The sequence below is a fragment of the Falco punctatus genome (assembly GCF_963210335.1).
Source record: "Falco punctatus genome assembly, chromosome: 15".
Taxonomy (NCBI): Eukaryota; Metazoa; Chordata; class Aves; order Falconiformes; family Falconidae; genus Falco; species Falco punctatus.
Genome location: NC_137595.1, coordinates 3224322 through 3237039, shown reverse-complemented (window position 1 = coordinate 3237039; position 12718 = coordinate 3224322). Strand labels below are relative to the sequence as shown.

General features: G+C 37.5%; 1 protein-coding gene across 3 annotated transcripts in view; it reads right to left on the bottom strand.

Moving 5' to 3' along the window:
* LOC308053679 (connector enhancer of kinase suppressor of ras 2-like) overlaps positions 1–12718 on the bottom strand; it is a 212566-nt gene that overhangs the window by 35642 nt on the left and 164206 nt on the right. For all 3 annotated transcript variants that reach the window (XM_080365216.1, XM_080365214.1, XM_080365215.1), the window contains exons 14-15: positions 11097–11131; positions 1246–1294 (exon numbers count right to left, since the gene is read on the bottom strand). In XM_080365216.1, the coding sequence (XP_080221342.1) occupies positions 1246–1294; positions 11097–11131 (84 nt within the window). The remainder of the gene's footprint in view (positions 1–1245; positions 1295–11096; positions 11132–12718) is intronic.

Here is a 12718-nt window from a genome sequence, read left to right as displayed (position 1 = left end):
TGATGTGAGAACATACTGTGGTTGTCAGCATTTAAGTTCTCGTCTCAAAACCACAACACAAAGTAGAATTTTAACGAAATGCACGCCCTTCCACCCCAACCCAAAGAGAAGCACACCATGGGGAAAAAAAAAATAAAAAGGTCATAGAATCAAATCTGTGCTACATGAGGCTAAATTAATAAGACTTCAACATAATCATAGTGTAGTAGTAGGAGTGCTGTTACAGAATCACCAAATGAAGTTATGCTATGTTTAAAAAATGCCCTGGAGACTAAAGATTCCGTTACCTGTCAGGATGAAGGGAACCAAGCCTATCAATGCAAAACTGCTTACATGTACCTCTGCTGTTTTGAACCTTTGGAGCTTTTAAGGAAAACCATTAACAAGTTCCAAACCCAGCCATCAGCGCATTCACTAGCAAAGTACACAAATCATGGAGCTTATGCATATTAGAGGATTTGCAGGACCAGGATGCCGGGGAACAGCCACAGGTCCAACTGTTTTCCAGTGGAGGCAGCAGGCAAGGCAGGGATGGGCAGATAGGACAGCGTATCAATAAACACAACTGCAGGTTTTCGCAAACTGTGAAAATTTAGCTGTACATCTTCCACTATTGCCACTGGTCTTCAGCCTCACTTTGTAAATATTAGGAAGGCAGAATGACATCTGGCAATCTTCAAAAGTTACTTAGCACCTACTTAGTGAAGAAAGTGCTAAGAATGAAGAAATAAGCATTCTGTAAATGAAGGTTCTGTTTGTCCTTCTTAGGAAATATTTGCAAAATACTATATAGTAAATTAATTTCTAGATATTTTCCATTGAAGACCTTCAAAACTGATATCACAAAAATCTCCAAAAAATTTAATCCCATCTCTCCCTATCATAGTAGTCATACTATTTAAATATTTTAAGAGTTTAAAAAATTTTCTTTACCTTTATGGCAACCTTCCCTCCAGAGTCCCTTCCAAGCTAGACATTTTTTATGATTCTCCTCCCAAAACTAGTAACACATACTAAGGTTCCTACTAAACTTAACTAAAAGTACTGCGTACACACTGAACTGCTGTGGTTGCAGTAGTCAATTTTCTGAATATGAAATTATTCCAAGCTTTTTATTTTCATATGTTTTATAATATAGACAAATTTCAAGGTTTATGATAATTTTAATATATTTTTAAAATACAACAGTGAATTGAACCGTTGGAGATATTTTGTTTTTTTCAGAGTACATTTATAAATCATTACCTTCCTCATGGATGTGCTTCCTTGATGGTCAATGGCAGAACTTACATATCTAGGACAGAGAAGAAGAAAGATGTCAAATAACTACAGAAAAAAAAAAAATCTGAGTAAGTAGTGCATATACACTCATTCTCTATACATTTCCAAATGTATACTTACAGATGTAATTATGTTACAAGTCATTTAAAATACAGCACTTAAAATGGGAAGCTCTTTACAAATTTAACTATTGTTTTCAATGAACAGTGCTAATGTTAAGAAACACAAAACCATTCTTAATATTCTGACTTAACATATAAATCATCTGAGAATATATGTTTCTGATTCAATCCCCGGTTTAAAAATACTTAACCCTGATCAGCTAATATTCAAAAGCAACCAACATAATTCCTCCCTCCTAGGGTCTATAGTCTTAAGACATATAAAACATTGGCTCTTTCTTGCAGGGCTGACTCTTATTTGTGCATTTCTTTGAGCATCAACAACATTTAACACAAGTATAGTGTATTCCTAGTGTCCAGACTAAAATGAAAAAGAATAAATATTTTTAAGCAAGAAAAATGTATAAATAAAAATAAATAATTTAGCAGGTTTGTTTTAAGAGCAACTTGCATTTTTAAAATGTAGCACCTTACAGATACCTGTTTGAAGTGATATTCTGACCTTTAGGACAGACTTATATCTGTTCCATATTTTGCAAAGTTGGTTCTTTCCCATGTCATTACAGAATCAAATAAAAAATTTGAAAGCTCTTCAAATTGCTTAGTGTGTGTTTTCCTTTGATTTACTTTTTGGATATCTTAAATTTAACAATATGTAAGCATGTGTATAAACATTATATATGACATTAATAAGTATGTAACTATCAGGCCAAATCTGACAAGACTGTCAGTTATGTTTCCCAGGCACAGAGAAAGTCTGACATCTTCTTTTGTTCTGTTCTTTCCCCACTACCTCCTCCATAGCGGAAGCACTTAAAACCAGGACATTCCTAAAGATCACCGCTATTCAGCATTTAACTAAAAAATTTAGATCATCAGAAAAATAGTAGTATTTTTGTGGCACCGATATCCTAACGGTATCTTTTGGCTGGCAAACAAGGAACGCAACAGTACATTTGCTATCCCATGGCACGTGCCGGATGACCAGGCCCAGCCAGCACAGGTGTAGGGAAGGCAGGTCCTGCTTGATGAACCTGATCTTCTATGACAAGGTGACCCTCCTAGTGGGTGAGGGAAAGGACCTAAGTAAAGGTTTTGACATCATTTCTCACAGCGTTCTCCTGGAGAATTACCCTTTGCTGGGTAAGACACTGGCCGGGCGACCGGGCGAGGGAGCGGTGGTGAATGGAATTACGTCCCACTGGTGGCTGGTCACAGGTGGCGCTCCCCAGGGCTCCGTGCCGGGGCCAGTTCTGTTTAATGTCTTTATCAACGACCTGGACGTGGGGACGGAGCGCCCCCTCAGTGACTTTGCAGAGGACACCAAGTCGGGGGGCAGCGCTGATCTGTGGGGGCTGGCGGGCTCTGCAGGGGGGGCTGGCCTGGCCCAAGGGGCCGAGGGGCCGAGGCCACTTGTGTGAGGTTCCACAAGGCTCGGTGCCGGCCCTGCCCTGGGCAGCAGCCCCATGGAATGCTGGGGCTGGGGGAAGAGCAGCTGGTGGGGGGCTGCCTGGTGGGACAGAACTGGGGCTGCTGGTCAACAGCTGGCTGAACATGAGCCGGCAGCGTGCCCGGGTGGCCACGGCGGCCACCGGCATCCCGGCTTGTGCCAGCACCGGCGTGGCCAGCGGCAGCGGGGCAGCGCCCGTCCCCTGCGCCCGGCACTGGGGGCGCCCCGCGAACGCGGGGTTCAGGGCTGGGCCCCCGCTACAGGACAGACCCTGAGGGGCTGCAGCGTGTCCAGGGACGGGCACGGAGCTGGGGAAGGGGCTGCGGCACCGGCTGGGGGGGCTGAGCCTGGAGAAACGGGGCTCGGGGGGGACCCCATCGCTCTGCGGCTGCCTGAGGGGGCTGGAGCCGGGGGGTCGGTCTCTTCCCCCAGGGAACCAGCGACAGGACAAGAGGGAACGGCCCCAGGCTGTGCCAGGGGAGGGTCAGGGGGGATCTCAGGAGAAATTCCTTCGCGGAAAGGGTGGCCGGGCAGGGGGACAGGCTGCCCAGGGACCGGGTGCTGTCACCGTCCCCGGGGGGGCTCAAAACCCCCGCAGGCGCCGTGCTTGGGGACACGGTTCAGTGCTGTGTTAAAAGTTGGACTGGATGATCTTAAAGGTCTTTTCCAGCCTAAAAGATTCTATGTTTCTGTGATAATTCTGTCTTAAGTCAGCAAGTCACGAAGTTGCATTTTCTTATTTGATGATTTCCATTGTTAGGAAAAATCAAATTTACCAGTAGAAACAACTACTGCATTGTCAGTTAAAAGCATCTATCAGTCCTGAGTCAAAGGAAATTTCCAGGCTGCAGTGAGAAGAAAGGATGCATAACATTAAAATTAAAATCATAAAAGCTAATAGGCAAGACTTGGAAGGTATGAGCTGTCTGTACATTACAAGGATTGAAAGAAACAACTGAATACCAAAAAAGTTCAGCTTACAACATTTGGTAAAGGAATGGACAGATGCCCAAACTGCTGCAAGGCAGATTTTGTCATTAATGCTCCATTTCTGCCTGCCCATAAGAATGCCATAAATGCACTTCAATCCTGCTGGGCATTTCCCCCCCTCATTTCTGGTCTATTTCTTTAATCACAGCTTTGACCCATCTGGAAAGTGTCAGTTTCAATGCTTCCATTCATTCTTTTAGCCAATATACAATATGAATAATACATTTCTGTTTTTATCTACAAAGTCCTCAGTTAAGTTTTGTTGGCTTCCATGCAGACACAACAGTGCGTCTCCTTACAGTAATCACAGACTCTTACCAGCAAAAATGTTATAAAGTTATAGAAGAAGTCTGCAATCAAGCTTTTGAAAGCCCTTCAAAAACTGGTGTCTTATGAAAGGTCAGGAATAGATATTCTAATGTACAATGAGCTTAACTTTTTTATTTGGGAACAGTTTTTAACAGTCTGCAGGAAGTTTGTTTGTTTGGTTTTTAAAAGATTTTATGTCTATCGAATGCTCCTTCCCGAATCTAATTATTCCTCAGATATTCAGATCTGCAGTTCATGGAAGAAGTAGAGATATTTTCTTCTCTTTAGACAAGTAAATTATCTGTGTGAAAGTGACAGAACCAATTAATTTAGACACCGAGGAACACTAGTATGTTGTCTATTCTGGTTGAAATACTCTGTATCATAATCGGTTGAGTTATTCCTCACCTTTCTTTCTAGGAAAACTGTTGTTACAGAAGTGAAAGGGAAAAGAAGGGGGGGGGGGACGGGGGACACGGTGGGCAGTGGGGAGGCATGTGCAGTGATACAGTTATAATGGCCTGGATTGATATTTCTCAGACCAGTTGATTTTCTACTAAATGTTTGTTTTCTTGTTCACGTATAATACTGTTTTTGAAATGAAACTGTGGAAATTAGAAAAAGGAAGACCCATCACTTATACTAATTAAAAAAAAACACCAACAACAATTATTTCAGGATGTTTGCAGAAACATTCAGTGCATAATATGACCAAAAAAAAAGGCAAAATACTAACCCAGTGACTTCAAAACTTTAAATGAAATTTGATTTTGTAATAAAGTTCATTCAAAAACACTTACTCTATCCTACAGTTTTCCTCAAATGTATTTCTAAGGTATTCCTATTTGACAGATAGCCTTGTCTATTCTGAGTTTTGATATGCTCCGCCTAGCTGTATGGCATATATTGAAATTTCTATGCATAAAAGCCTTGCCTCCTTCCTTATCTATTCTTCAGAACTTTGACTAAATTGTATGTTGTAAGCAAACTGAAACAAATATAAAAAAGGGAAGAATTATAGAAATAGAGGTACTAAGAAGAAAACACAGGTCAAAGTTAACTGCACTCTAAATCTGGTTCTAGTGCTAGATATATATTGGCTGAAGTATTCAGTCAGAATGATGTTGCTGAATAGAGAGCTAAAGTAGAAAGGTTAACAAGAATGAGCTTAAAAAAAGAGATGGAAATTACTTTGACTAGGTGGAAGAAAAATATGAGAATTTAAAGGTCTCGAGTAGGTGTGGTAACTTCCAACTCACATTTTAAAGGACATGCAAATGAAGTACAAGCCTAGCGATTAGATTCGTAATGAGGATTTCAAATGAGGAACAGTGTCGTATGATTAGAAAACAGCAATAATGAATCTCTAGAAAACAAATTAGAATGGAAAATTAGAATGACAGATAGCAGAAGCACTATATCTCAGTTTAACCTATTTGATAAAAGCTGTAAGAATCAGGAAGTAAAGATTTAATCAGTGCTAAGAACTGTCACCTACCAAATACTGAACATGCAAAATCAACACTTCTGCTGCACATATCTCTGCACTTTTGCTATCAGAGCAGTTATATCCATTTAAGAACTTCACCAGAATTCCGAGTATCATGCACTTTCTGCTCATACAAAAATTCCTTTTATAGTGAACAGAAGTGACTTGTTATTTCTTCACAAAACAAGTATCAGTAAGCAAGTGCAACTGTGAATGCCACTTCCATGTTGACATTCATTCCTCTTTTCCTTTTGAGGAACATGTTTTCATTTTCTGCCATAGAAAGATAACAATACACCTTTAATTGTCCCATAAACTGTAGTAAGTAATAGTGCTTTAGCTTGTAAAAATTATAGAATATTTACTGAAAACAAGGACTTATTTAAACCAGGGGCTTACAAATTAAACATCCCTTCATCACATAAGCAATGCTCAGAAAGAAGATAAAATAAAATGGCTCTTACACATTATCAGTGCTCTTAATTATAACATCCCAGTTCTCTTTCTATTATCTTCAGGGTCATTAAATCTATCACTAAATGAAAGTTATAATTGTATCAGAACAAACTGATTTATCTGCTTAGATTGGTATTATTTTGGCTGATGACAGGATACAGATAATAAATCCCAATGAATGAATATAGTCTAGAAACAAGAATAATTACTTTGAGCATTACTTACCTTTCACCTCATCATTGGTAATAGTTACAATCTGTATTGTTGACTTTTTTTAAACTCCTACTCTGGCAGTAATGGATAGGATTATAAACTAGAATATAATTAAAATATAAAATTATTCTAGTTATAACAAACTGCTAATATATATTTAGCATTGATGAAACAATTTTAGGCACTAATAATTTCTTTGATTTGTATTCATTTATTTGACCAAACAGAGCAATCTGAACTTATCTTTTGACTACTCCAATTTGCAATAATTTTTCAAACTATAAAAGTTTCTAATAGGTAAAATAAGATGACTGTTTGCCAGAATTTACTCCTGGAACAGAGTATAACTGGGTATAAATTACTAGGCAGTGTATTTCATGTTCTGTCATGGTACAACATGCTCTGTGCATTCTGACTGGAACTTATATGGAATGTGCAAGTTGATGCACGATCCATAAACAGACTATTTTGAGAGCTTTTCTTGCTAGTCTTCTATAGGATGGCTCCTATTTCATAAGGTTACATAAATGTAGGAGCTCAAGAACTCAGCACAGATGATCAAGAGTAATTTCAAAGCTGTTTGTTAAACATTATGGACAAAGCAAAGCCTGTATTTGAAAATAGACTGATAGTCCCTGCTGCCACCTGAATACGTAGAAACACATGGTGATCTGAAACACAGAGAGCTTGAGCAACAACTGTACTGATCCACAGCAGCTACGAACAACTAGAAAATGGCACCTATCATCCCGCTTTTTTTAAATTGGTAGATACTTGGGACATGTAAATTTCTAGGTGCAAAGGGTGTGTAAAGCTCTCTTCAAGCTTCATGTCTCACATTGTGAAATACTTCAAGTGTAATCCCATTGCAGCTCAGGGTTAAGGCCACCATGATCAATGAGCAAAAATAAAAAAAAATTCAGCATACTAGAAAGTACATTAGTACAGAAAAGTATTGTAGGTACCATGTGAAATTTCCTTATAGCTGGTTCACAAGAACAAGTATGCAGCAATTTGGGTTTATCTACCAGGTCACAGGAATGCATTTTTAATCACCTTGCCTAGATTAATGATTTATGTTTAGGTTATTAGAACCTCCATAGCTTATGTAACTTATTCCTGTCACAACAAGTAACTTCTCACTGCAAATTAATTATTGAGTATTTTGTAGTCAGATTTCAAATCCCTTCTCCATTCCATGCTGGCTCAGCTACTGGCTTATGCTACAGTCTATTACTTAATACTTCAGTGAACAGCAGGCTAGCTCAGATGCATCTGTACGGTTCTGCAATACAGGTGTATCTGTACATGTAAAGTTGACAAAACAATATCAAGACTAAAAGTTATTTGCAAAATATTTATCTCTTCTTAGTTCTCCAGCATTAACCACAACTAAAAAAGTAACTTCCAAACCATGGTGCTGTGGACATGATTAAAATACTTTTTAAGCATTAATATTTGCTGAGACAAAATGTGTTATGAAAAAGAATGTGAGCAGCATTTTCACATGGAAACTAAGTGCAAATATTCCTAAAACCTGTTTATTCAACTAGCAATTGTGCGATGCATGAATGATACAATTCTTTACTGCCTTCTCTTTCCCTTGCAGGCCTGTATGGTTAGCTAAGCAGAGTAAGATCTTTACACCCAAGGTCTCCGTAGTGATGTCATGGTTACATTACGCATGCATGTCTAGAATCCACAGATGCCAAGGTTTCTTATTACTAGAAAAAGATTCTCATAAAGTAAAATGAAGATCAAAGAACACAATGAACCCTGCTAAGCATAATGAGATGTTTTCATAAAAGCTGTAGCACAGACTACATGTTAGATGCCCATTACCCCTTCCTTATCTGTGAAACCGTAACAAACAGGGTAAACTGCTTCCTGTGAAAAGGAAGACAAATTGGATACTTCTTCAGGAAGCATTTAGTTTAACTTGTCTTCCTAAAACATCAGAATGCTCACACATTTAGTGATTCCACCTCCAATTACAGAGTGTAATTTCCTAAATAATGATACCTGCTCAGAAATGAAGAGTCGCAACTTGCCTGTGGCTGCCCTACTTTTCTAGCCAAAAGGCTGCTTAAAAGTAGGGCTCAGATTTTTCTGCATTCTCTCTCAGGCAGGGCCAGAGTTTGATGTGTGAATGGACTTCTAACGTGGGGGAGCTTTGCCTTGATGGTGGAAGCCCAGCCCTGTGCCTAGTGCCGGACCAAATATGTGATGTAGATGTGCCAAAAGCCTGGAAGGAACCAGCGATGTAATGCAGAAATACCTAACTTTTACTTTGCTCAATACTAAAAAGAAAGCTGCTAGACTTGCTTTGCATTTACTCATTTAATGAGTTTGAAAAGCTAGGTATTTATTCATAGTAACATTTTGTAGTCTCATATTTCTCACATCACTGCTAGTGTTTTCAATACATATTCCCTGCAGTCTGCAGTGCATTCTACTACATGCAAGAAACAACTTCCTTCTGACTTTTGGCTTTTTTTCTGTTTTTAAACAAAGGATGCAATCACATCACAGGAACTTGATAAGCGACTGTACAGTTAATGAAGATAATGCTATTTCATCCAAATATGTGATTCTATCCACACAATTTGTTTTCTGCTCCCCCAAACCTAACTATAAGGGATAAATATAAGAAACATTTCTATTTTGGTTTGAACTGTTTACACCACTTGAACAAAAGTTATTAGGAGCAAGAAGATACAACTCTGCCTATTTTAAAATATTTTTCAACATACTGGAAAGACATAATATGTTCATCTTTTGGACCTGAAATTAAAATGTGTGGGAGAAGGATTAAAAGACGGAGAGTCATACTATAAAAAAAATTAAACAATAGGTTTTTGCTATGAAAGTTTGCCAAAATTTCATCGAGTCATATGTCCCTGGAAAATAGCTCTTGGCAGATGTCCAGTGGAGACTTGTGTCCTGTCCACCAAGGTTGTTCCATCTGGATTGCAATGTCCCTGCCAAACTGAGCAAGTGCAATCCACTCAGAATAATTAGGCATGCTTTGCTTTATGAACAATAAAAATCCTTTATAACTCTTCCTTATGGCTGCAAGAAATTATGGGTGTGGAGAAGGAAGACAAAAAAGGGGTGAGACGTATGGCTTTTTTTTTTGGAAGAGGTCTGCGATTTCTTTCTCTTGCAGAAAGTCAGGTAGGAAGGACCTGAGAGAAGGGGCAGCCATACTGGAATGAAGGGTGAGAAAAGAGAGTGACGGAAAGTAAGGAGAAAGAAGTATGAGGGAAGAACAGGACAACAGCACATGTTGTGAAAGAGTTGGGAGACTAAGTAAAAACTAAATATGTAAGATTTACAGAAAACAGTATGTTCTGAAAACTGTTTTTCACCACTATAAGAGTTAAGGGCAAAAGGTGAAATCCAATTGTTACTTCAAAAAAGTCTGAGAATGACACATCTTTTCCTGCTATGTAGCCCCTGCCTCATACAAGATGGGTGCTGCTTTGGCTCTGAATTGGAACAAAATACTAAGCAGGACTATATTTAATTTATTCTAAAAATGAAAATCTACATTTCACTGAGGTAATGTATGATGAGGTAACGGACTACTACAGTGGCAGCAATGGAGAGACAGGACTGTCTTTAATGAGATTAGAGTAGAAATTTACTCCAGAAAAAGTCTTTTGAACTCCTTCTTTACCTCACTTTCATCTGTGAAGAAAGTGCTACGCAGTTTAGTTGAACACCATTTTAAACACACACAGCACCCTACAAGTGGGGAAATATCCAATAAATTTTTACTTTTCTAACTGCCTTTGAAATGAACTGCCATGTTTACTACACATATAAAGAGGTGAAAATGCTGACAATTCTGAGAAATCAGGCACGAGGTGACTTGTGTTTGGTGACTAGCAACTAATATTTTTGTACCTCAGACTTCTAGCTGTAATGTAGTGTTATTTATACCACTGAAGAAAATCATCACCAATTGTAAATCCTTTAGATTGATGAAAGCAGTCTAAATGTAATTCATTATTTTATATTCAGTTCATGGTTTAGCTTCTTAAACAGGTTTAGGCCATAAACAGGATGAAAAAATGTGAAAAAGAATAATTATCCATATTAAAAGATTCCAATTAAGCTTAATTGTACTATACTATGGTACCCAAGTGTCTGTTATTTCAAACTTATTCTTTTAATATGACTTATTGGATGCAACTAAAATATGAACATACATCATCAGATAAACTGCAAAGAAAAAAAAGGCAAAAATCACTGTTTTATTCATTAGTATTAATTGATTAAATTCAAACATAAGGACAAACTGAAGTCCCCATTCTTAGTATTTATCAAAGATGAGTTACAAATATAAACAGTAATTTTTGTATAGACTGAATTAGCATGTAGATGTTCATTGAAAACTTCTGCCTGTTATCTCTAAATAATCATGCTAGACACGCATTATGCTTTTCACCTTCATAGTGATTCTGAAATACTAAATCTAAAGAGTAAAAACCAAAAAGGGGGAAAACATCTACTAGTTTGTTGTAGTTAAATTTTTTTCCCATAGTAATCTTTAATAAACTTACATCTAGAGTATTTTTTCAACCTTTGTAATCTAGATGTTTATTTGATGTTAGGAAATGAAAGTTAGGATTTACCAAATTATATTAATGCTACTATCACTAAACCCTGGAAATTTATTCCTCAAATACTTCAACTAAATTTCTAAAGATAAACAACTAAATATAATTAATAGATAGATGATGTATATATTTAAATACAGAATAACAAAAGTAATTACCTTTCAGTATCTCCACTGACTGTGTCCCCTGCTCTCTGTAGAGGAAAAATAAATAGTATTAAGCACAAACTACAGACGATACTTCTTTGGTACACTGAACATAGTGATATCTGCAGCAAAAGCAGTCACAGAGGTAAACCACAGTAGTCATTCTGTAACTCTAAGGAAAAGGAAATGGAAAATATATTTCAATTTCTAACTAAATGTTATTTTAGAATGAAGATCGTGTTCAAAGCAACTTGCATCTGCACTTAGAGTTTCAGCTGCTGTATAATTGTGATCAAAGATCTCTAAAATAAGAGGGGAGCTAAAAATTTGTTAGAATGTCAATGTCTGCAAAAATGTTAATATTTGAAAGGCAGTTTAAGTGTAAAGGACAAATATTATTATATAGAATACAGAATTTCAGAAGAATGAACTGTCACCAAAACTTTCTTGAAAAGCATTCTTGCATTACTTTACATAACCCGATTTACTATACTGGTTATTCCTCTGAGGTTTGGAAACAAATATGTCTTTTAGTAGTAAGTGATTCAGAATTAAAAAGAAACTCTTCAGACTGGTTTTGTTACTTTTAGCTTTATGATGGAGTAGTTTTCCCACAGCTAACAAACACTTTCGCACCCTGAAATTACAAAAATATATGTTTTAAAATCAGTGTGTATTGGTTTGTAAGTGCTGAAATCTGCACTTGAAAAATCTTTGGAGTATATGCTTTCTGCATAGCCAAGTAGGGAACAGATTTTTTTTTAGGTATAATGTTTATGTTTTAATACCACTACTTTGGGCATACAGTAAGATCCTTCATCACATGTGACTTCAGAGAACAGTTACAAAACTGAAATGCATATTACACGTGTAAATGACAGGAAGTCTGCTGGGCCTGTTTAACCACATGGGCTATAACACAGTATATTCTAACAGCATGCATTTCTAACACATCTTTAAAATGTTCGGGCACAACTTGCCACCTCCCTCCTTCACATATCCCCCAGTATATCCATATACAGAATCATTTATCTTTTACCATGCTATTTCTACTATAGGTAATGATTTGCCACTTGAAGCAAGGAAAAAAGAGCTTACATGATCAAGTTGCCCTAGTAATAACTAATAAGTTTGGAGGGTACTGATGATACCCAGTAATATTAAAATATCTCAGGAGTCTTGTTCATCACCTGCTTGCATCTAGTAAGATCAGTTATCTAACCTGAGATCGGAAAGACATTTTCCTCACAGCAGGACCATATAGATCCAACATGACTACTTTTTCTTCCTTTCTCTTAAGCATTTCTCTTATCCAAAGCATTCCTCATATCCAAAGGAGAATCACCCTGACGCAGGAACATGGTGAACTTACAGTAGAATTATTGATGGTGAAGATTTATTTCCAAACTATCAAGTATATAAAGGTACTGACAGCCTATAAAATCAAATGTGGATCACTAAATCAGTACACGAAAATTCATAATGATCACTGTAATGATCATAGGGCTGAAAATTAAAGATGGTAAGCACTCTTCCTGATTTTGCAACTGCTACATTCCATGACATCTTTATGTTTTGAATCGAACATTGCCACATTTAATCCACACTGAAGCCAAAGCATGTGTCATGGCAAA